At 44.3% G+C, this 25,081-nt stretch overlaps 1 protein-coding gene across 1 annotated transcript in view; it reads left to right on the forward strand.

Annotated features, from left to right (window-relative positions):
* elac2 (elaC ribonuclease Z 2) overlaps positions 1–25,081 on the forward strand; it is a 69,960-nt gene that overhangs the window by 25,839 nt on the left and 19,040 nt on the right. The window contains exons 8-18 of the mRNA XM_078225416.1: positions 110–168; positions 1,293–1,351; positions 3,160–3,232; positions 4,887–4,999; positions 6,727–6,825; positions 9,433–9,571; positions 10,825–10,910; positions 15,351–15,472; positions 17,949–18,045; positions 19,391–19,529; positions 23,627–23,665. Coding sequence (XP_078081542.1) covers positions 110–168; positions 1,293–1,351; positions 3,160–3,232; positions 4,887–4,999; positions 6,727–6,825; positions 9,433–9,571; positions 10,825–10,910; positions 15,351–15,472; positions 17,949–18,045; positions 19,391–19,529; positions 23,627–23,665 — 1,025 coding nt within the window. The remainder of the gene's footprint in view (positions 1–109; positions 169–1,292; positions 1,352–3,159; positions 3,233–4,886; positions 5,000–6,726; positions 6,826–9,432; positions 9,572–10,824; positions 10,911–15,350; positions 15,473–17,948; positions 18,046–19,390; positions 19,530–23,626; positions 23,666–25,081) is intronic.

The raw sequence follows: 25,081 nt of genomic DNA on the forward strand, positions 1-25,081 counted from the left end.
TTTGGACCATGCTTGCGTGTGGGACAGCAGCAGTAGCAGGTGTTGAGCTGGATTGGAGAGGTTTTTACGAAAACTGTTTGTTTACATTTGTCTCTCCTTTTTATTTTAGAGAGGAATCCAAATATGTCAACGAGAGACCCTTCGCTAGTGGTGGCTTTTGTCTGCAAGGTAAGTGTTCTCTAGCTGAATGGTAGCAGTTACTCCACAGGATAGGAGAAACCGAGTTCCCCTTAAAACAGATGGAGGTGTTAAAAACCTGGAAGGAGTTTGTAGAATAACGACACTGCGAGCTCTGGCAGAATGTTCCAGAACCGATTTGAAGTGATTGGCAATAGAAGGGAGGTGAGAGGCAGGCCAAGTCTTTAAACTGTGACTTGTGATCTGGAGGTGCAATGTCTGGAAGGCTGGTGGACACATGTTCAATAATTACTTTCAAAAGAGAATTTGCGAGATACTTGAATGGTAAAGGTTTGTAAAGTTTTTAAGTTTTAAAGTTCATTTGTTAGTGTCACAAGTAGGTTTACATTAACACTGCAATGAAATCACTGTCACAATCCCCTAGTCGCCACATTCCGGCGGCTGTTTGGGTACACTGAGGGAGAATTTAGCATGGCCAATGCACCTAACCAGCATGTATTTCGGACTGTGGGAGGAAACAGGAGCACCCGGAGGAAACCCACACAGACACGGGGAGAACTTGCAGACTCTACACAGACAATGACCCGAGCCAGGAATTGAACCTGGGTCCCCGGCACTGTAAGGCAGCAATGCTAACCTCTGTGCCACCTTGTCGCACCTGTAAGGGCAGAGTGGGGAAGAGGAGGTGGCTGGTGAGTGGACTTGATTGGGTAGCTCTTTTTAATTGAAGCAGCCTAAGCACGATAGGCCATGCGATATTGCTCTTTAGTTCTAGAAGGACTGGGATAAGTGGTTAGCACTGTTGCCTCATAGTGCCAGGGAACTGGGTTTGATTCCAGCCTTGGGTCACTATCTGTGTAGAGCCTGCGCGTTCTCCCCGTCTGCGTGGGTTTTCTCTGGGTGCTCCGGTTTCCTCCCACTCTCCAAAGGTGGGCCATGGTAAATTGCCTCTTAATTTCCCAAGATGTTTAGGTTAGTTGGATTAGCCATGGTAAATGTGTGGTGCTGCAGGGGAAGGGGCCAGGGGAAGATGCTCTGTCAGAGAGTCAGTGCAGTCCCAATGGGCCGAATGGCCTGCTTCTGCACAGTAGGGATTCTATGAGCTCAGACAACGCTTTACTGAGTTACTATAATAAAACTACTTTCCTTTGCAGCTTCATCCTAAGAAAGGAAATTTCCTCGTTATGAAGGCTAAGGAGCTCGGTTTACCAGTGTAAGTAATAAGGCTTTGCTCTTCAAAATCCTTAGCTATTGAACCTCTGGAATACTGAAGGAGAGGCTTGTCATCCGAATGGGCAGTTTAACCAGAGTATAGATACGCTCTGACTGCTATAAATGTAAACCAAAGAAAGCGGAGATGCACAAAATGAGTCCAATCAGGAAGGGAAAAAGTAGCACAATTTTTTGGATGGGACCCAAGACCCTCTTTGTGGTCTAATGTTGTGACAAAAACTTTATAACTTTCCGTTGAAGAATCCCACCTGAAATTTTAATCCTCAGCCTGTCACGGGTTTATTTATCTCCTGTTTTTATTTAATATGGTCAGAAATTGTTAGAATATTGTTCACACTGAGAAACTATAAATTTTCCAGCAGCACATAACGGTCATCTTCAGAAGTAAATCTGGTTATGTTTTAGTGTAAAATTCTTCAGATATCCCCCCGCCCCCCCCAAAAAAGTAAAGAAGTTTAGAGACGATTTGAGCTTATTTTCTGAAATTCAGACTTGATGCAGGATCAAACGTTTTGTTTGGTTCTTTGCTTTCACATGTGTACAAACTTTGCAGTACCATCACAGATCCTTCTGTCCATTGGTGCCCGGATAGCCAATCAACAGCGGGGGTGGGGGGAGAGGAGGAGAGGGGCTGGGTACACGTTTGCTCATTTTTGAATGAATCTCGCGTCGCAAAACAAAAATGTCCAAGCTCCTCCTCCACTAGCTTTCACTCAGTATCCTGACTTGGAAATATATCACCATTCCTTCACTGTCGCTTGGTCAAAATTCTGGAACACACTCCCTAACAGTGTGGGTGTACCTACATTGAGTGGACTTCAGTAGGTCAAGATGGCAGCTCACCCCCACCTTCTCGAGGGCAATTAGGGTTGTACAACGAATGCTGGCTTAGCCAGCAAAGCCCACCTTCCTTGAATGAATAAGAAATAAAAACTAACTTTGTGCAAGTTACGAGATTCACACTGCACTGTGGAGGGAAGTCACTGTCTGCCTTGTAATGTTCTAATGTCATTATAAACAACAGGATTATGAGAGACATGGACAGAGCGGATCAGGAGCAACTATTCCCCTTACTTGAAGAGTCAGTCACTAGGGGACATAGGTTCAAAGTGAGGGGCAGGAGTTTTAGGGGGATGTGAGGAAAATCTTGGTGACCGTCTGGAATGCACTGCCTGGGAAGGTGGTAGAGGCGGGTTGCCTCACATTCTTTAAAAAGTATCTGGTTGAGCACTTGGCACATCATAACATTCAGGGCTATGGGCCAAGTGTTGGCAGATGGGATTAGGTGGGAGTTCAGGTGTTTCTAATGTGTTGGTGTGGACTTGATGGGCCAAAGGGCCTCGTCTGCACTGTATGATTCTATGAAACTAGAGGGCATAGGTTTAAGTTGAGAGGGGAAAGTTTTAAAAGGGACCCAAGGGGTAACCTTTTCACAGAGGGCCATGTGTATATGGAATGAGCTGCCAGAGGAGGTGGTAGAAGTGGGTATACATTTAAAAGACATTTGGACAGGTACATGGATGGGAAAGGTTTGGAAGGATATGAGCAAAAGGAAAATGGGACTAGTTCAGTTTAGGAGACCTGGTCAGCACGGATGAGTTGGGCCGAAGGGCCTGTTTCCCTGCCGTATATCTCTATGACTCTATCTTCAATTGTATCAGAGTGGAAAGGGGGATAAAACGTTTTCCTAACCTTTCAGTTTTTGGGAGCTCCTTGTGTTTACCATGGGTAGTTTTAATAACGCTAACAGTATTTTTTTGTCGGTTTATCCCTCCCTTTGTGTTTCAGGGGGACATCGGCCATTGGACCAATTGTTGCCGCTTTGAAAGATGGGAAGAGTGTAACATTTGAAGGCAGGGAGGTTTGTCATATTCCTTCAGACTTTCACATCCTATTGAATTCACGAACATTGCTCGCACGGTACTTGTGTGGGAGACTGCACAGAATCCAGCTGTGTTGCAAGTTCAGGAGAGTTCGAGGTGCAAGCAACATGAACGGAATGTGCTGCCTCCAACTTTCATTGCTTCAAGGATTCTTTTTTCTACTCGTTGCGTTCCAGTAAAACCACTTTAATTGCGAATGACTTTCTTTTTACCAGCTTAGATTGTGTTAGATTCCTGAAGGTGCAGCATCGGTGTAAATAGTACTGGATTCGATTAATTATTTGGAACTTGTCTACCTGGGGCTGAGATTCTTGTCTTAGTCCATCTTAATACCCAAATGGATGCATGTGAAAAGTGCCTCTCTCTCTCTCTCTCTCTCTCTCTCCCCCCCCCCCCCCCCCCTCCCCCCTTCTTTGCTAACATTAATGGACCTGGGAAAGCAAAGTACTGCGGATACTGGAAACCTGATAATTCTTGGAAATACTCAGCAAGTCAGACAGCATCTATGGAGAGATACAGGGCCTTGGTATTTTTCATTGGTACTTTTTGGATGTGATGAGGGGGAGTAAATAGTTACATGCTGAGTGGCTCTGCTAATTTGGGGTGGCATAGTGGTTAGCACTGCTGCCTCTCAGCGCCAGGGACCCGGGTTCGATTCCTGGCTTGGGGTATCTGCCTGTGTGGAGTTTGCACAGTCTCTCCGTGTCTGCATGGGTTTCCTCCCACACTCCAAAAATGTGCGAGTTAGGTTGATTGGCCATGAAAATTGCTCCTTAGTGTTAGGGGGATGTCATGGAGATTAGTAGGGTAAATATGTGGGGTTACGGGGATAGGACATGGGTGGGATTGTTGTCGGTGCAGGCTCGATGGGTCGAATAGCCTCCTTCTGCACTGTAGGGATTCTATAATTACTCTGACCTTTCTCTCTGACTTTGCTCAGATACATTTTATACATGTTCCCAATTAATCTCAAGCTCCCGGTGCTTTTTAAAATAAGCCATCAAATTGTCTGCCTGCTTAGTGCCAAAATTTGAATGAAGCTTCTTAATGGGCACAGTGGTTAGCACTGCTACCTCACAGCGCCAGGGACCCAGGTTGGATTCTGGCCTCGGGTGACTGTTTATGCGGAGTTTGTACGTTCTCTCTCTGTCTGTGTGGGTTTCCTCTGGGTGCTCCGCTTTCCTCCCTAAGATGTGCGGGTTAAGTTGATTGGCCATGCTAAATTGCCCCTTAGTGTCAGGGAGAGATCAGCAGGGCAAATACGCATAGGGATCTGTGCATAGGGCCTGGGTGGGATTGTTGTTGGTACTGACCTGATGGGCTGAATGGCCTCTCTCTGCACTGTAGGGATTCTATGTTGTCTATGATATATAAAAAAAAACAACCCAAGTACATTCTACCTGGTGCTGATCTTGAAGGACCAGAACACGTTCCCACTTTATTCATTCCAACTGTGTTTAACAGAGTTCTGCATTTCTAAGCGAGAATTGATTCATATTTTAATACTCGGTCTACCTTTACTCAACCAGTTGTTTCCCATTATCTTGCTGTGGATACTCGTCAGACTGTTGACATGTTGCTTTTAGTGGTTGCATGTTTCTGATGCTTAAACTCCATGAATATATTCTGCAGATCCGACCTGAGGAAGTGTGCACACCTGCTGATCCAGGGCCCACCTTTCTGGTGTTGGAATGTCCCAGTGAAGAATTTATTGGCTCCATGTGTGAAAATGAACAACTCAAAAGGTGAGTTATCCACAAAGGTTTCCCCCTTTTTCTTCCTCCCCAGCGATCGTGTCCTTGAAGCGCACAGCGAGGGCTTACTGGGATGCGATGGACAGTGAGGAATATCCCAGCAATACCTGGGGGACTATGAGGGCCAGGGCTGGCCTATGCCTCATTGGCTCAGCCTATCATATTGTTGCATTGCCACCTCAAGATGTTGTTGAAGCAAGTGCAGAGAGCAGCCAATGGCACTTTAGCTATGGCTACAATCTTTGGAGTGACCACTTGTCTAACTGCACAGATCTGAGGAACAGAAGAATCCATTGAATTATTTCATTTGGAGGTTGTGCCTCTTGAGTCTTCCTCCGAGTGAGAGCTCACAGCTACATGACTGGTACCTCTGCTGTCTTGGTCTTGACGTAATTGCAGCTCTAACGAAGGTGGTCAAGATGGAAAGTTGGCACTTCTCAGGACATCCCAATTTTGTAAATAGCTCAGGTTGTGCAAACTATTGTAATATAATGTATTATGTCCAATAAAACAAAAATAATTCTGAAAAAAGAAACAATTGTTCAATAAGATTGGACGTTGCCTATTTTTGAAGAGGTTAAATCCTATTATAGACTTCTGAGAATTCCTCAGTTTTATCTGGTAGGACAGATGATCACCAGCCTGAATGCATATTTTTCCCCTTGGGACTTGAGGCCTATCTTTTTTGATTTGATTTATTATTGTCACATGTATTGGGATACAGTGAAAAGTATTGTTTCTTGCACACTTTACAGACAAAGCTTACGATTCATAGAGTACATAGGGGAGAAGGAAAGAATAGGGTGCAGAATATCGTGGTACAGTCTTAGCCAGGGTGTGGAGAAAGATCAGCTTAATATATGGTAAGTCCATTCAAAAGTCTGATGGCAGCAGGGAAGAAGCTGTTCTTGAGTCGGTTGGTATATGACCTCAGACTTCTTTAATCTTTTTCCTGACGGAAGAAGGCGAAAGAGAGTATGCCTGGGGTGCGTGGGGTCCTTGATGTCTGCTTTTCCAAGGCAGTGGGAAGTGTAGGTGGAGTCAATGGATGGGAGGCTGCTTTGCGTGATAGACTGGGATTCATTCACAACCCTTGGTAGTGCCTCGCGGTCTTGGTCAGAGCAGGAGCCACACCAAGCTGTGATACATCCGGAAAGGATGCTTTCTGTGGTACATCTGTAAAAGTTGGTGAGAGTTGTAGCAGACGTGCTGAATATCCTTAGCCTCCTGTCCATTCGTTAATAAAGAGTGAGCGGGCCAAATGCTCCCTGTCCTTTACCGATGTCGCCCTGTTCTCCAAATTGCCTCACTTAGGGGTATTAGGTAGCTGCTGAAACCTCTTGATTCACTTTACGTATGGATTGTCTTCCCACTCTTTCTCCCAGGCAGCGTACGGTTAGCCATGATGTGGAGATGCTGACGTTGGGTTGTGCATAGTAAGAAGTCTCACAACACCAGGTTAAAATCCAACAGGTTTATTTGGAATCTCAAACTTTCGGAGCGCTGCTCCTTCACTCACCTGATGAAGGAGCAGCGCTCCGAAAGCTCATGATTCCAAATAAACCTGTTGGACTTTAATCTGGTGTTGTGAAACTTCTTGTTCAGCGCATGGTTAGATTAGAAAACTGAGCTGTGCTAGATTCGAGCCGTACCTTTAGTAAACCAAACAATGTTCTTTAATCGTGTGTCGGACTTGATTAAATTTATGTTTTTTGCAGGTATCAAGCAGGAGGGTCTGAAAGCCCTCCTGCACTCGTTGTTCACATGACGCCTGAGTCTGTTTTGGCAAATAATGTTTATAAAGCATGGATGGAGAGGTAATTGAATTTTGTGACTTTGCTGAGTTGGCGTGTTTTAAATTGCCGTGTGGGGATGGAGGACTGATTCTTAATCAATATAGAAATAACAAGAAAGCTAATATTGCCCTGTGTGACTTCTTGGGTTGAGTTTTTTTCCCTCCTTTTCTCAGTGAATTCTCTCTGATGATGGAGTTTGCAGCTGGGAATACTAAACTGCTGCAATGCACCAACGATGCCCTGATGTTTACAGCCAGTGTTACTCTTGTGTTTGTTACTCTTTCCAATATCTTTAATACAGAGCTTGGCATTTAATACAGAGCTTCATTACATTTGCACGATATTCTGTTATAATTGCTAACACAGTGCAGTGAAATTTGATATCCATTAAAAAATATCTATATGTTAATTAATTTTCACTGCAAATTTTCACTCCGTGGGGCGGGCATGGTGGCACAGTGGTTAGCACTGCTGCTTCACAGCACCAGGGACCCGGGTTCGATTCCCGGCTTGGGTCACTGTCTGTGTGGAGTTTGCACGTTCTCCCCATGTCTGTGTGGGTTTCCTCCAGGTGCTCCAGTTTCCTCCCGCATCTAAAGATGTGCGGGTTAGGTTGATTGGCTATGCTAAATTGTCCCTTCATGTCAGGGGAACTGGCCAGGGCCTGGGTGGCATTCTGTTTGGTGCAGACGTGATGGGCCAAATGGCCTCCTTCCGCTCTGTAGGATTCTATGATTCTATAAATTCTGTTCCTGAATTACTTATGTAGGACATGGTGAGTGCTTCAAGTGTGCCTTTGAAATTCCTTTGTGCTCTACTGGCTTGGTTCAGTCAATAGTGCTTTGGCTTTCTGAGCCTGATGCTTTTCATTTCAAATTTAACTTCAGGATTTTAGTAAGAGGATGTTTGCTGACCCCAAAGCTGAATAAATAACTCAAGTTTGACTTGTAAAGAGTTTGATTTGCAATATTTTTTTGCATGGATGTGAGAGCAAGGTATTGCACATAAGAGGTCTAAAGCACAGAAAAAGGCCCATCATGTCTGCACTGGTCAAACCATCAAATATTCTAATCCCATTTACAGCACTTGGTCCATATGCCTTGATATTGCAAGTGCGCATCTAAATACTTCTTCAATGTTATGAGGGTCTCTGCCTCCACCACCCTTTCAGGCAGTAAGTTCCAGACTCCCAACACCCTCTGGGTGAAAAAGATTTTCCTCACATCCCCACAAAGAAAATTACAGCACAGGAACAGGCCCTTCGGCCCTCCAAGCCTACACCGACCATGCTGCCCGACTGAACTAAAACCCCCTACCCTTCCGGGGACCATATCCCTCCATTCCCATTCTATTAATGTATTTGTCAAGACGCCCCTTAAAAGTCACTATCGTATCTGCTTCCACTACCTCCCCTGGCAGCAAGTTCCAGGCACCCACCATTCTCTGTGCAAAAAAACTTGCCTCCTGTCCCCTTTCTTAAATTTATACTCTCTGGTCATTGATCCCTCCACCAAGGGGAAAAGTTTCTTCCTGTCTACCCTCTTTATGTCCCTTTATACATGCTGTGAAATATGAGAATGGAAAGGACCAGTTGGACAGAAAAATTATGAAATGTTGAGGAGAGTGAAGGAACAAAGAAATTTGCTGAATGTAATGAGGAACAGGTAGCGCTATGAGGTCGGGCGCATCTTAGGAAATAGACACGTTAAGAGGCGTTATGGAGGGAAAGTAACAAGTCAAAAGGGGAAGGAAGAGAATATCAATGCTGGGTGGCTTGAAAATTGAAGGAAGTTATTGGCAAATGAATAGACTGGCACAGGATAGAGAGACCTAGATGACCTTGAGCCAAGGGCATGGCTTCTGGCAGAGCACACATGATAATGATTTGAGCATCAAATAGGCCAGTATCTCATGCAGTGTGGAGGGAGTGCTGGATTGTCAAAGGTGTCTTTCTTTTTGGGTAAGTGCTGTGTTCCTGTTTCAGTGGTTTGGCTGAATGTTAAACATCTTGCCCATCCAAAGGGGAGGAAGTTCTGCTAACCATCATTCCTTCCCTACAAATTGCCAAAATCAGATTCATCTGGCAGTTGCTGTTTGAGATCTAGCTGAGTAAAAATGCATTTCTAAGGAAAGTACTTTAATGGGGAGCACTTTTGAGGTGTTTCTGAATCAGGCAAGGTGGCACAGTGGCTAGAACTGCTGCCTCACAGCGCCAGGAATGTGGGTTCGATTCCCGGCTGGGGTCACTGTCTGTGTGGAACCTGCATGTTCTCCCCGTGACTGCATGGGCTTCCTCCGGGTGCTCCCGTTTCCTCCCACAGTCCGAAAGATGTGCTGGTTAGGTGGATCGGCCATGCTAAATTCTCCCTCTGTGTGCCCGAACAGGTGCCGGAGTGTGACGACTGGGAAATTTCACAGTAACTCCATTACAGTATTAATGTAAGCCAGCTTGTGACACTAATAAGTAAACTTAAACTTATAAACTTCTTACAGTACTTTAGAATTACGAATGTATTTTCCCTGAACTTGATGTATGTCTGCTCTGGAAGTCACCTGTACCCTACTTTTAAGAGTAATTGTGCATGCTGGTTTGTCTTTTTATCTTCTTGTCCTTCACTCCACTCGCAGGTTTGGGCCTACCACAGAGCACCTGATTCTCAATGAACACAATGAGACTGTCCATAACCTACGCAGCCACAAGATCCAGACCCAACTAAACCTGATTCACCCAGATATCTTCCCCCAGCTGAAAACCTTTCGCACCAAGGTAGGGATGTGATTCAAGGTCTTGGGAGCTGGCGGAAAGTATGGGGGTGGGAAAATGAGCCTTTGATGGCCTAAACAAGGTCTTTGGGGCCAAACACGTATAACATTAAAGGAAGGAGAGTCGACTGTAACTTACCTACATGCTTTACTTTGTAGTAGCTGTTTTTATGTCCCACAGTATTTATACTGGGAAATTGAAAGAAAGCAGTATGAGCTAACCACTTAGTTACTCACTGGAGTACTGGAGTATTGATGGAATAAGACTCCTTTTCCCTCATGATTTTTTTTTTCTGTGATTTCCATTATGCCCTCCAAAACCTGCTTAACGGATGTGTCTGGGACTGCTCGCCTGGGGGCAGCAATGTAGCGAGTGTTGGAACAAATACAGGGTTAAAGCAGAAGAAGAGTACAGTGGTACCAATCACATACCCAGGAGATGTGATATTGATGGAAGAAACCTCTGAGGGAATAGCACAGGATTGCAGTCACTGTATTTGCTCCAGTGCCAGTAGGGATGTCATAGAACTATATAAAAGTTACAGCACAAAAGGAGATCATTCAGCCCTTCTTGTCTTTGCAAGTGTATAATCAACTATGGAGTGAATGTGAAATTTAAATTGCTGGCACTCCTCCTTGGGCCTTGCTTTAGTCCTCGTAGTGTTTGGCATAATTGTCACACTTTCTGGAATATCCTTGTATTTTAAGATGGAACTGATGTGTTATATTGCTATTTGAACACACCCTGCTGAGCTAAGCATGCCTTTTAACCCACTAATGCCCATGACATCCCCCTAACACTAAGCAGCAATTTATCATGGCCAATCAACCTGACCCGCACATTTTTGGACTGTGGGAGGAAACCCACACAGACACGGGGAGAATGTGCAAACTCCACACAGTCAGTGACCCAAGCCGGGAATTGAACCCGGGTCCCTGGTGCTGTGAGACAGCGATGCTAACCACTGTGCCACCGTGCCGCCCAAGGAGAGAATACTTTTCATAATTTTTAAAATTATCAACAGCAAAACACAATCTCAGGCTTAAGCCATTTAGCTTTTTGGTAAAAGAGCAACCTTAACAAATTGGAAACCAATTTGTTTAGTCAGTTGAGCAAATTGGACTGTTTCTTTGACTGGCTGGTGTATTGTGGGGATAGTCTGCATTTTAAGAAGAATAATAATAAATTTGAATTTGACTGAATTGTGCTAGTTTGATCCAGTCAGTAGCAGGAGCTTACCTTCTCTTTGGTTTCAGGAACAGACAGCCTCTCTTAATCTGCCAACTGTTCGAGGTGAATGCTTGCTAAAGTACCAGCTGAGGCCCAAATTTGAATGGCAAAGGTCAGTTCACGTAAGTTAGACAAATTTATCATGGCCATCTTCTGGAGACTGATGCAATGTCAACTCAAAAACCAACGCGTAGTCTCTCAAAACCCAGAGAATTCTTCGCTCCACAAAGTAAATTCAGTTAACGACTTTCTATGCTTGTGTAGTATCCATCGTAAATAATTTTGTTTTGATTCTTTCCGTTTTTGCATGAATATTACATGGAAAGCAGGTTCAAAACGTAAATACAAGACAGTCACCAATAAATCCAATGGGCATTCAGGAGAAACTTCTTGACCAAGAGAGTGGAAAACTTTACTATCAAGATTTCCTGAGGCAAATGGTGTAGCTATAGTTGAGGGGAAATTAATTAAGCACATGAGTAAGAGTCATGCTGATGGGGTTAGATGAAGAAGAGTGGCAGAAAACTTGTTTGGCTCATAAACGCTGACATGCAAGAGTTGAACCTGGGACCATAGAATCCCTACAGTACAGATAGCGGCCATTCGGCCCATCGAGACTGTACCAACTCTCTGAAAGAGCATCTTATGTCCCCCCCCCCCCCACACACAGAAGTCGTAGCAGTTGAGATAGGGTCATGCTAAGGTCCGTGGTCCTTGGGCGGGATTTTCCGATCTTGGGACGAAACTCCTGCCCACTTCCTCAATTGAGTTGAACCAATTCTTTAAAAACGTTCGCAACAATTCATTTTGTTTTTGTACTCAATGCCATTAAAGCTCAGGATCCCTCATGTTTTACTAATCATGTTCTCTCCCTACCCTGTTGCCTTCAACAATTTGAGCTTCACGAGCCTTCAGTTGTTGGGTTTACCCTTGCATCCTATTTTTGAACATCTACAATTCTCTCCAGTCTTCTGTCACCATCCCTGTATGCATTGGAAGATTATAGCCAATGTCTCCACAATTTCCTCCATTACTTCCCCAAACATATACCAGAAGTGTTACATGTACTGGAAAATAGGATCAGAATGGATAGGTGCTTGATGGCTGGTGTAGACACGATGGGCCAAAAGGCCTCTTTGTGTGATGTAAGATTCTTTGACATATTCTCTCTCCAGCAGTGTAATGTTCTCTGCGACCCCCTCTTTCTTTCCTTCATTATCTTTGCTGAACCCCTCCTATCCAGGAGTATTTATTATCCAGTTCTGCTCATTTTTGGCACAATATCATATTTCCTGCGTCTGTCTGTGCTTGCAGCGCACTATCCTTATTTACAACACCTCTTGCATATGGACACGCACACTGTAATGCTAAGTTAGACCTTTATTGCCCTCCCTGTTACTCTGACCACATCTAATGACTTAACTATTTCTTATTCTAGTGCTATCTGTCCTTTGTGCATCTTCTTTTTCCTTCCTGGTGGTACATCCTGGTTCCCATCCCCTGCCAAGGCAATTTAAACCTTCCACAATCACATGACCACACTGCACCACAGGGAGATTGGTCCTGTTAATGTGTGACCCATCTGGCTTGTAAAGGTCCCAACTTCCCTGAACCAGCCCCAATGCCCCAGGTTTCTATATCCTTCCCCCTTCCACCTTCTCTGCAAACATTCATCCATCCTGCTCTCCTATTTCCTGTGGCACTGGGAGTAATCTGGAGATTACCAACCCTGACAAATTCTGCAGTCCTGTTTGCTAGTTGAATGGTAGGGCCTCATCCTTCTTTCCTATAACATTGGTGTAAATCTGGACCACAGCCAGATGGTTGTTCACCCTTCCCCTCAGAGTGTTCTGCAGTTGCTCTGTGACATCCCTGACCGGCATGTTTTCCTGGATTCACATCTGCAACACCTCTGTTTTCTTAACCTAACATGGTTGCTCTCCCAATCTTTTGCCTGCTCCCAGTGTCTTTCCCCCCTCGCCTCCCTCCATACAGCTAAGCTGGCTATGGTGCCTTGCAATTGGCTATTATTATTTGCCTACTAATTCAAACTCTTTAAGCATTTCAGTTTAATGTGACAAACAATGACCGGAGTCAACTCTTAATTCCCTTAACAATCTTCCTTTATTTAACGCTTTATACACCAAGTCAAACTTAATACAGTTGCAACACTTAACTCTTTTACTGAATTTTAACTCTTAACTGAACATTAGTTTAATTCTTTAAGTGAAAATAGATACTATCCGGTTTAGAAAGAACTGGCCAGGTCCGTTCCCAATCCAAAGTCTATCCTTGTGGTTTCTGAACATGTTTCCCAAGGCACTTTCTTCTTACTGCGATGGTTGTTCTCTAGAGTTATTGCTGCAGACAAAGAACTGAAACATCTCTTTTATCCACAAATTGTTTCAATGCTTCCAGAAGGTTCTCTGGCACCCAGCCAATGGTGTAACCAGAAACCAATCACGTTGCTGGAACAGTCAATGAAATTACTTGTAAACGACTCCATTATGCTTGGTTCAGAGAGCATGTAGCTCACATAGCACCCATAAACCTTGGGCCATCAGGTCTAACTCAAAGTAAACAACTTCCCATATTTGGCCAAAACAGGAAGTTTCAGATCACAGCACCCAGCCAGACTAGGTCATGGCTCACAGCAACTGTACGACATGCATCTATTTTTCATTATAAGTTGACCAAAAATCCTAGCATGCTTAAATCTCAGTCAACATTCCTTTTTAAAAGCTAATATTGCCATTATTGTTGTTACAATCATTGTTGGAGTTTTTCCTTCTCACACTGTGCTCCCCAGAGAAACCACCATTCTCCATCTCAACAGGACCCAGAACTGAACACTGGTTTTAGAATGAGATGCATTCAGGGAGAGTTGTACACTACCTGCCTGGAAGTCACCCATTCCCTCTTTGTCTGTGGCATCCAACAGCTATGGAGTGATCACATTTTTTTTAAAAAAGTGCTATCCACAAAACTATTTCCGCCTCATGGGTGCACTACAGTGACTCCAGCTGCAGCTCAAACTTCAAAACCTGGACCTTGTGCTGCCCCAGTTGATGACACCTCCTTTACAGGAGTTTGAGCGAAGCGTCCTAGAGTTACCACGTGGAACAGGATGTGCACTCCAAGGGATAGAGATGCCCTGCTGTATCTCTCTTGATTAGATTATTAAGTGACTAAAAAGAATCTTAAATGCTCACTGTTTACTCATCAAACAGCAGCTTCTCTTGTTATTTTATGGGGGGGGTAATGTAAATGCTTTTATTGAACTCCTATTATTTGTATTCCTCAGATTTTCATTTACTAAACATCTTGGAACTATGCAATACTGCTGTTCCTTGTTATTTAATTTTAACCTTATCCACACGATCTGTTTGATTAATTGAGTACTGCTTGGAACTGGACAAATTATCAAACTGGTGTTAGTGTTTATACGAAGTAATTGATTTAGTCTTTAAAATTAAATTATCAGCTATAATTTAAACTAACCAGCATATTCACTCCATGTGATTGCTTTGTTTCACCACTACAGAGCAGGCAAGGATAATCACAAACAGTGCAACAACTTGTTATCAGAATTCACCAAGTTCAAATTCAGTGTATAATTATGAATTGAATTATGCATCTACCATTCTCGTCGTTTTCTACTTACTGGTAGCACAGTGGTTAGCACTGCTGCTCTTGTAGCTCCAGGGACCCGGGTTCGATTCCCGGCTTGGGTCACTGTCTGTGCGGAGTCTGCACGTTCTCCCCATATCTGCGTGGGTTTCCTCCGGGTGCTCCGGTTTCATCCCACAGTCTGGAAAGATGTGCTGGTTAGGTGCATTGGCCAAGTTAAACTCTCCCTCACTGTACCCAAACAGGTGCTGGAGTGTGGCGACTAGGGGATTTTCACAGTAACTTCATTGCAGTGTTAATGTAAGCCGACTTGTGACACCAATAAATAAACTTAAAAAACCGTGTGTTCATTTTGAGGATCACATACTGCATTGGCCAATGTAAGTCTTTAATATTTACTGATATCCTTAAAGTTGGTTATTGATCATAGAATCCCTACAATGCAGAAGGAGGCCATTCGGCCCATCGGGTCTGCACCGAACACAATCCCACCCAGGCCCTATTCCCGTAACCCCACATATTTATCCTGCTAATCCCTCTGACACTAGGGTCAATTTATCATGTCGAATCAACCTAACCCGCACATCTTTGGATTGTGGGAGGAAACCGGAGAACTTGGAGAAAACCCACGCAAACACGAGGAGAATGTGCAAACTCCACACAGACAGTGACCCAAACCAGGAATTGAACCCGGGTCCCTGTGCTGTGAGGCAGCAGTGCTAACCACTGTGCCACCATTTAAATTAAAAGACTGGTAGCGGTGGATCAGAGGACGCAGATGCTTGTGAGAAGGAGTTGTTGCAGGAAAGGGAAAGTGATCTTTGTTTGCCGAATGCTGCTCTAAGCCAGATTGGAGACGCGTTCCACATCTCCTCATTTTGAACATTAATTACAGTGGGGTTTTTTTTTGCACTTCCTGCAGAGATGCTGTGGTTGCGGCTGACACGGATGAGTTTATTAAAGAAGCTACAGAAATCCCAGGCTTCTTGGAGAAGGTTGAAGAATGTAAACACTTATTATCGGCAGACCCTATTGTTCAATCAGGTAAATGAGACTTTAAAAAGTTCACCTTTTTTTCCTGGGATGGCAGGATTGATTGTCATACGAGGAGAGATTGTGTCGACTGGGCCTGTATTCACTGGAATTTGGAAGAATGAGAGGGGATCTAATCGAAACTAACCCGATCTAATTCTGACAGGGCTGGGCAGACTGGATACAGGGAATGGTGTTCCTTCTAGCTGGGAGGTGCCGAGAACAAGGGGGTCACCGTCTCAGGATGCAGGGTAGGTTGTTTAGGACAGAGATGAGGAGAAACTTCTTGGGGTGATGATCTTGTGGAATTCTCTTATCACAGAAGGCTGTGGAGGCCAAATCGCTGAATATGGTAAAGAAGAAAATAGATTTCTAGACTCTAAAGGCATCAAGGAGTAGGGAGAGTCCACGGGAATGTGGCATTGAGGTGGAGGATAGCTAGGGTCATACTGAATTGTGGAGCAGGCTCGAAGGGCTGAATGGCGTACTCCTCCTGTTTTCTCTTTCTAAGTTATTGGACTGATTAGGTTGACTTTGTGAGGTGCTGCATTTTGGAGGATCAAATTTAGGTGCAAGTTATACTGTAAGTGACAGAACCCTTAGGAACATTAACATACAGAGGGAACTGGGCGTGCAGGTCCACAGTTCCCTAAAAGTGGCAACACAGGTGGCCAAGGTGATTAAAAAGGCCCATGGCATTCTTGTCGTCTTCAGCCAGGGCACTGAGTACAAGAGTTGGGAAATTATGTTGCAGCTATATAAAACCTTGGTTAGGCCACATTTGGAGTATTGTGTGTAGTTCTGGTCACCACATTACGAGAAGGAGCTTTGGAGAGAGTGCAAAGAAGATTCACCAGAATGCTGTCTGGTCTCGAGGGTGTTGGCTGTGAGGAGAGGTTGAATAAACTAGAATTGTTTTCACTGAAAAGACGGAGGCTGAGAGGAGACTTGATAGAGGCCTACAAAATTACGAGAGGCACAGACAAGGTGGATAGTCGGAGGCTTTTTCCGAGGGTGGAAGTGTCAATTACAAGGGGCACACAGGTTCAAGGTGAGAGGGGGAAAGTTTAAGGGAGATGTGCGGGGGAAGTTTTTCACGCAGAGAGTGGTGGGTGCCTGGAATGCCCTGCCAGAGGAGGTGGTGGAAGCAGGCACATTAGCAACATTTAAGAGGCATCTGGATGGGTACATGAATAGGGATGGAATAGAGGGATATGGACCGAGTAAGGGCAGAAGGTTTTTTTTAGTTTAGTTAGGGCATCATGATTGGCACAGGCTTGGAGGGCTGAAGGGCCTGTTCCTGTGCTGTACTTTGATCTTTTTAAAGGTGATGGCTGGTTATTAACAGCTCTTGCTCTGTTAAAGCTGCTGGGTGATGCTACTCTTGTTTTGGGGTGTAGCTGTTGTGTGGTACAATAATCAAATGTACAGCCACCTTCCGCACTGCAATCGCTCCCCATCTCCAAGATCTATGTGGTCTCGTGTTGTGGTTGTCTCAATCATTTCTGGACTGTAGGTGCACCTTTTAAGAGGCATTTTGACATAAAGTGACTCTGGAGTTACACTTCCCTAGTAATTGTTTAAGGATCTAAGCTAGCAGAAAAATATTCTGTGCCCAGCCCTTTTTACCAACCCAACAGTGGGTTTGTTCCCACAGGAACTTGTCTGTTCAGATGGAATGGTGAATATCACTTTAAAATGTGTAATAACTGCAGTAGTTAGATTTCAGCCTATTGAGTTGCTATTGGTCAATATCACTGCTGTTTATTCACCTAAATAAGAATGTGGCAGTGCCTTTCACAGTGCCTGTCATTTATATACTGTAAAATCAAATATTCAGGATTATGTGTGAATGTCACAGTCATACAGCACAGGAACGGGCCCTTCGGCCCACCATGTCTATGCTGACCATCAAATACCAATCCTCTTCCCTTTTTATTCATTCATGGGACATGGGCATCACTGGCTGGCCAGCATTTATTGACCATCCTTAGTTGCCCGAGGGCAGTTGAGAGTCAACCACATTGCTGTGGCTCTGGGGGCACATGTAGGCCAAACCAGGTAAGGACACAGATTTCATTCCCTCAAGGACATTAATGAACCAGATGGGTTTTCCCGACAATCGACAATGGTTTCATGATCATCAGTAGATTCTTAATTCCAGATATTTTTTATTGAGTTCAAATTCCACCAGCTGCCGTGGCGGGATTTGAACCCGGGTCCCCAGAACATTAGCTGAGTTTCTGGATTAATAGTCTAGCGATCATACCACTGGGCCATCACCTCCCATTTGCCATCACTTGGTCCATAGTCTGCGATGCCTTGGCGATTAACTGCTAGTCCAGGTGCTTCTTAAATGTTACGAATACCTGCCTCCACCACCCTACACCAGTAATTTTGTCTCATGGTCCATGAGATGGTCTTAGTTATTACCTTTACCTCCTTTGTGACTCTGTTGATGAAACATATCCTTGGCCTGTATTCCCAGGGAAAGAGGATAAATACCCCGAGGTAGTTTTCCTTGGAACTGGATCTGCCATCCCAATGAAGATCCGAAATGTTACCTCCATCATTCTAAACATCGAGTAAGTCCTTTTTTTAAAAAACTGTCTGCTGCTGTTAGTTAATCGTAATATTGTAGATTAGGTAGCATTCTATTGCAATTGGCTTAAAAAGAAACTTGTGTTTTGTGTTCCACGCCTCTTTGTTTTTCGTCCTAGCTTTTGGTCACAGGGTGGCACGGTAGCACAGTGGTTAGCACTGCTGCTTCACAGCTCCAGGGACCTGGGTTCGATTCCCGGCTTGGGTCACTGTCTGTGTGGAGTTTGCACATTCTCCTCGTGTCTGCGTGGGTTTCCTCCGGGTGCTCCGGTTTCCTCCCACAGTCCAAAGATGTGCGGGTTAGGTTGATTGGCCATGCTAAAATTGCCCCTTAGTGTCCTGGGATGTGTAGATTAGAGGGATTAGTGGGTAAAATATGGAGGGATATGGGGGTAAGGCCTGGGTGGGATTGCGGTCGGTGCAGACTCGATGGGTCGAATGGCCTCTTTCTGTACTGTAGGGTTGCTATGATTTCTATGAATCATAGAAACCCTACAGTGTAGAAGGAGGCCATTTGGCCCATCGGATCTGCACCGGCCACGATCCCACCCAGGCCCTATCTCCACAACCCCACACATTTATCCCGCTAATCCCTCTAACCTACACATTTCGGGACAGTAAAGGGCTATTTAGTATCAACCTAACCCACACATCTTTGGACTGTGGGAGGAAACCAGAGCATCCGAGCAGACACTGGCAGAATGTGCAAACTCCACACAGACAGTGACCCAAGCCAGGAATCGAACCCAGGTTCCTGGAACTGTGAGGCAGCAGTGCTAACCACTCTGCCACCGTGCTGTCATCTGTCTTAATATCTGCTACTGTGGCTCAAGTCAGGTTTTGTTTTGTAACACTGCTGTGAAGTGTCAATGGATGCTTATCTCCCTTAAATGCACAATCGAAATGCTTGTTAGGTTCATGGATCTCCGATATTTTTTAAAAAGCCCACTAATCAGTAGACTTTAATTTAAAGCCCAGTCAATTCTTTTTCTTTTTGTAGCTGGAAAAGAGACAACTGGAGATAATTTTGTTGCAGGCAATCTGTGGGAAAATTATATTTTCCCCTTTGTCCCACCCTGTGTTGAGTCGTTGAGATCTGCTTTCAGAGTTCTGTACTGGCACCAGTGCTTATACCCGAACGGGTGCATTGGGGTCCTTTAGCAAACAACAACCAATAATGGTTTAATAAAATGGCCACCATTTTCCTCTTACTGTGTCCTGTTATTAAGGTAGAAAGTCAACAAATTTCATGAATGAAAGTAGGAAAGCAGCTGCAGTAATATTACAAGAATCCTTTGATTCTGATTAGACTTTTTTTTCCACTGTTAGCGCGACACGCTCTCTATTATTAGATTGTGGCGAAGGCACCTTTGGGCAGCTCTGTCGTCACTATGGGGATGATGTGGACAAGATCCTCTGTAATTTGTCGGCCATCTTTGTGTCTCACATGCATGCCGACCATCACACAGTGAGTATTTGTATTTGCGATCTGCTTAATCATCAAACCTGACGGTGTTATTCTTCTGGTGGGGAGGCCATACATCAAATGTACCTGTTCAAAAACCTGTTGGGATATTGAAGTAGCCTGATTTTACAGAGTAGTCTGAGATATGGGCAGGGGAATTGTGTCTCTCCTCTCCACCCCCCCCCCCCCCCCCCCCCCCCCCGCCTCAAGTCCATAGGTCTGCTTCATGCATTGGATGAATATAACCAGTGACTGAATGAATAGTGAAAAAGTATATGGTCTGGTTGAGATTCTGTAATGAAGGTAGGTGCAAGTGAGGAATCACAGAAAGGTTACAGTGCAGAAAGAGACTATTCAGCCCTTTGGTTCCATGCCAGCTCTCTGCAAAAGCAGCTCAACCCATCCCATCACCCACACTTTCCCCATAGCCCTGCAGATATTTTCTCGGGGATCGTATTATTCCCTTCAAGAGGTTCGGAAAGATTTATTTGCATGCAGAACAGTAGCAATGTGGATTGTCTTTTTTTTAAAGAGTGTTACTAGTAAAGAGAGGTGAACTGACTCTTGGCTTTGTCCCACTCCTGGGTTGGTTATAACAGAGTTTTAATTAAAGATAAAAGATATTGCCAATTGAATATGTGCTTAACTGTGTATAGCTTGCTGTAAGAACTAAACCAGTCAGGCTCCTTGAGTTACCAAGTAAGGAGTTAGTTTAAATACTAAAACTTACTTGGGTATGGATGCAGATAGACCTCAAAGGTTTAAAATGTACAAATATGTCCAACTTCCTACTGATGCAAAAAGCACACGCATGCACCAAAAGAAATAAAATCATAGAGTGTCAAATTTTAAAATGTAGCCGTGTGAAATGTTGAGATCAGAAAGATTATTAACGGATTATCAGGATGCTTGTCCACAGCTGGAGGGTCACTTTCCACAGTGGCTGCTGCTGGTACTTTGCTTTCTTATTGAAGCAGTTGCTCTGCAGTTTTGGTTAGTTGATCCTCCTTTCTCTTGAAGACGGTGGTGTTGAGTTGGAATCCTCCTTTAAGAACCCTTGGTTTGAGCAATGAAGTCCTCCGGTGGGTTTTCAAACCACGGAAACAGGGCTCAACTTTGTTGTAAAAGGTTTGTTATAATCCTTGACCAGATCTCCAAGGTTTTGGTAAGATTTGGTTAGGGACCAAGAATGTTTTGTTTAATGTAGACAAGCACTTGCTCAGTGAATAAACCCATGGTATCCATGATTTTGAAACAATGAAAATAAACTTAAGGTCAGAAAACTAAAACAAGCTATAATATCTTATACTCTAATATTCCGGTTGAAAATGAGGTACGTGTGAATTAACAAACCAAATGTGGTTGAACACACCCCATTCATTGTGTAGTCAGAGATTCTATGATTCTATGACTACACAATGAATGCCAAATGCAACCAAAACAGATTCCATGGACGACGTAACAAGCTACCCAAACATTAGTAACACCGAGAGTCTCAGAAGCTCCGTCTCTCTCACAACGTTTTCCTCTTTTCTCTTGATGATCTCGCCTTGGAGCGACTTTTGGACATAATTCCAACTCCAATTGCATCAACGACAGCCCACCTCACAATGTTTCAATCTGGTCTCCCAGGACTCTGTCCCCCTGGATTCCCAAGCATACACTGAAACTTAAACTTACAAGCACAGCTTAGATCTTCAGCTGTGCTGAGCAGAACACTGCTACTCCAAAGGGGCACCTTCAGCCCAGCGGCCTGCAACACAGAGTCACCAACCGTCAGCTGTCTTCTGAGGTCTTCAAGGCTTCTTTTGAACTCTTTGTAATTAGCAGAACTTTTCTTGAGCCTATTTCACTTAAAAGTCTGCTACCTCGAGCCGTTTTCTTATTTGGGAGCCTTTTTTCTCTGGTCCTCTCGTTTTAACTGAACTGAGACCTTTTCATGTCCCTTTCTCCCTCCTGGGGCTGTCTTGGGACCTCTCCCTATCTCGTGCCTCAGATACTTGCTGATCGTGTTGCTTTGTCCCCTGTTACCTGACCCATTTTTTAATGCCGTTTTCTTGTGCACAAGCACAGTGGACCCAAAGAACGTGAAAATGCCAATCCATGCATGCATAGCACACATTAGGCTTGTGCATACACACACACGACACGTCTGTTGGGATGTAGTTCCCGACCTCTGCTGTCAGGACCAAGGTATATTTGGCTTTCATAAAGGGTTTCAGAGAGAGAGCGGAGGAGCGTAGCTGTTGCCCCCTCTGTTACTTTGGCAGTCTCTGTTTGTTTAAATCCAATATATTTTACACCCAACATCTGCTTCATGAAATCCCTCTCGGGTTTCAGGCTGGGGCTTATCTTAGCCATTAAGAGTTCTAGAGACATTTGTCTTTATGAAGTGGCTTGTGACTTTCGCAAGCGCAAATTGAGACCACCGTCCTACAGCAGTTATGTACAGCACAACATTACAGATATTATACCAAGGGGGACTGCTTCTTCAGTGGAAAATGGGATAAATATTTCATAGAATCTCTGCAGTGCGGAAGGAGGCCATTCAGCCCATCGAGTCTGCACCGACCACAATCCCACCCAGGCCCTATTCCCGTAACCCCACATATTTACCCTGCTAATCCCCTGACATTAGGGTCAATTTAGCATGGCCAATCAACCTAACCCACACATCTTTGGACCGTGGGGGGAAACCGGAGCACCCAGAGGAAACCCACACAGACAGGGGGGGAATGTGCAAACTCCACACAGACAGCGACCCGAGCCAGGAATTGAATTTGAGTCCCTGGTGCCGTGAGGCACCATCTATTTGAAGCAGAGGACAACACAAGTGTGGGAGAATGCCAGTTTGAGAGACCAATTTTGTACTGCTTAAGCCAGCAATGGTACAATGAGCTAAATGTTGTCCTCCCGTGCTGCAAATTCCCATAGTTCAATGCAAAATACAGAAACAACACAAGTGGTCAAGTGAGTTCTAGAGTAAAATTAATAAGTTTATGGGGACAGGGTTTAAGCCTTGGTTTAGAAACATCCTCAACGTTGACTATGTTTCTGTGGGCCCCTGCTGTGTTTTGCTGTTTAAACTACCTCATAATGAGAGTTTGTTGAATGCATTTGTTGATGTATCTTCATTCAGATTAATGAGCATTATGAAAAGGCTCTGATCATTGTGCCTATCAGTGAATCTTTGTTACTCTTGATTGTTTTTTTTTATTCATTTGTGGCACATGGGCATCACTGGCTGTGCCAGCATTTATTGCCTTTCCCTAGTGCCCCAAGGGCAGCTGAGAGTCAACCACTCTGCAGTCACATGTAGGCCTTACCATGTAGGTAAGGACGGCAGATTTCCAGGACATTAGTAAACCAGGTGGGTTTTTCCGACAACCGACAGTGGTTTCATGGCCATCAGTAGATTCTTAATTCCAGATAACTTTTATTGAATTCCAATTCCACCATCTGCTGTGGCGTGTTTCGAAGCCAGATCCCGAGATCATTATTTGATTTGATTTATTATTGTCACATGTATTGGGATACAGTGAAAAGTATTGTTTCTTGCATACTATACAGACAAAGCATACCATACATAGAGAAGTAAAGGAGAGAGTACAGATTGTAGTGTTACAGTCATAGCTAGGGTGTAGAAAAAGATCAACTTAATACGAGGTAGATCCATTCAAAAGTCTGATGACAGCAGGGAAGAAGCTGCTCTTGAGTCAGTTGGTATGTGACCTCGGAATTTTGTATCTTTTTCCTGACGGAAGAAAGTGGAAGAGACTATGTCTGGGGTGCGTGGGGTCCTTAATGATACTGGCTGATTTACTGAGGCAGCACGGGAAGTGTAGGTGGAATCAATGGATGGGAGACTGGTTTGCGTGATGGACTGGGCTTCATTGACGACTCATTAGCTGAGTTTCTGGATCAATAGTTTAGCGATAATACCACTCCCTGTATTAAAGTCCTGTACTGCTGAGAGGGGTTGAGGGCAGGGACTGAGCATATTTACTGCTATGGCGGGGGATGGGGTTATATAGAAACTGTGACCACTGCATAATGTAATCATATTCATGGTGATGCTTTGTCTCTCATTTCCTTTACAGGGCTTATTAAATATATTGTTGGAACGAGAAAAGGCTCTGGTAAGTTGGATTTCTTCTCTGAGTTTAAATTTTGAATAAATTTGAATCAAGTGACCAATTACACATTGGCTCCGAGGTTTTCTTGCAAGAAAGCAGTAATAGTTTAGAAAAATCTTATTGCTACAAGTTTGTCTAAACTCTTGTCTTTTTTAAAATTCCCCGTGCAATTTGCTGTTCCCCAGACAGGGAGGAGGACGGGAAAACTTTTCCCAGCCCTGTTTGTATTCTGTTTTAGGATGTGGGCTATGTTTAATGCGATAAACCTGGAGCTTTGCTGAACCCTGTGACAACGCCACACATATTGGAAATGAGGTTCTGGCACATAGGACAAATCCAACACTTGCAAAGCTCCACAAACATTCAGACATCGGTTCTCTTCACAAATGTTGCTCGACCTGCTGAGTGTTTCTGCACTTCTTCAGATTTGCAAAATTAACAAAAGTACTGCAGATACCCCTGAAGCATCTGACTGGGCATTAGTCAGAATAGGTTCATTGGTCCCTGGAAGTGAGTAGAGAGATTAATCTGTCAGTTTGGAGAGAGGAAGGGACAAAGACTCTGATACAATCCATCGTACCTGGGTTGATTCTTTAACTGAGGTATCCAACCAGCTCCATCTCCCTGTTTATTCCCCATTGCCCTGTTAATGTTGTTTCTTTCAAGAACTTAACCAGCTATCGCTTTGATAGTTTCCATTAAGTCTGTCTCCAAACACCATTTCAGGCAGAGCATTCCAGATCACAGCGGCTGGCTGCGTTTCCTCGTGTCACCTCCGGCCATTTTGGTAATGACATTTTAATCTGTGGCCTTTGGTTACAGACTCTTTGCCTCTGGAAATAATGGGTGGTATTCTCCGGCCACGCGCGCCCCAAGACCAGAAATTTCCGCACGACCTCAACGGATCTTTGAATGTTCCACTGAATTTTCTGTCTTGTCCGCTACAGTTCCCATGGTGGGCAAGACGGGAGAATTTCAGTCAATGTCCCCCTTGTAGAATCATTGAAACATAGAATCCCTACAGTGCAGGAGATTTTCACAGTAACTTCACTGCAGTGTTGATGTAAGCCTACTTGTGACACTAATAAATAAACATCAAGAGGCCCGTTCAGCCTTAGACTCTCCGACAGAGTATCTTTCCCAGGCCCACCCTTCGCCTTATGCCTGTAACCCCACACGTGCACCCGCTAATTCCCATTACCTACACATCTTGGGACACAAGAGGGGCAATTTAGCATGGCCAATCCACCTAATCTGCACATCCTTGGACAGTGGGAGGAAACCAGAGCAGCCAGATGAAACCCACGCAGACACGGGGAGAACGTGTAAACTCCGCACAGACAATCACCCATGGCTGGAATTGAACCCAGGTCCCCGGTGCTGTAAGGCATCAGTGCTAACCATCTTGCCCTTCTTGTT

The sequence above is a fragment of the Mustelus asterias genome, chromosome 12 (assembly GCF_964213995.1).
Source record: "Mustelus asterias chromosome 12, sMusAst1.hap1.1, whole genome shotgun sequence".
In the NCBI taxonomy this organism is placed as follows: Eukaryota; Metazoa; Chordata; class Chondrichthyes; order Carcharhiniformes; family Triakidae; genus Mustelus; species Mustelus asterias.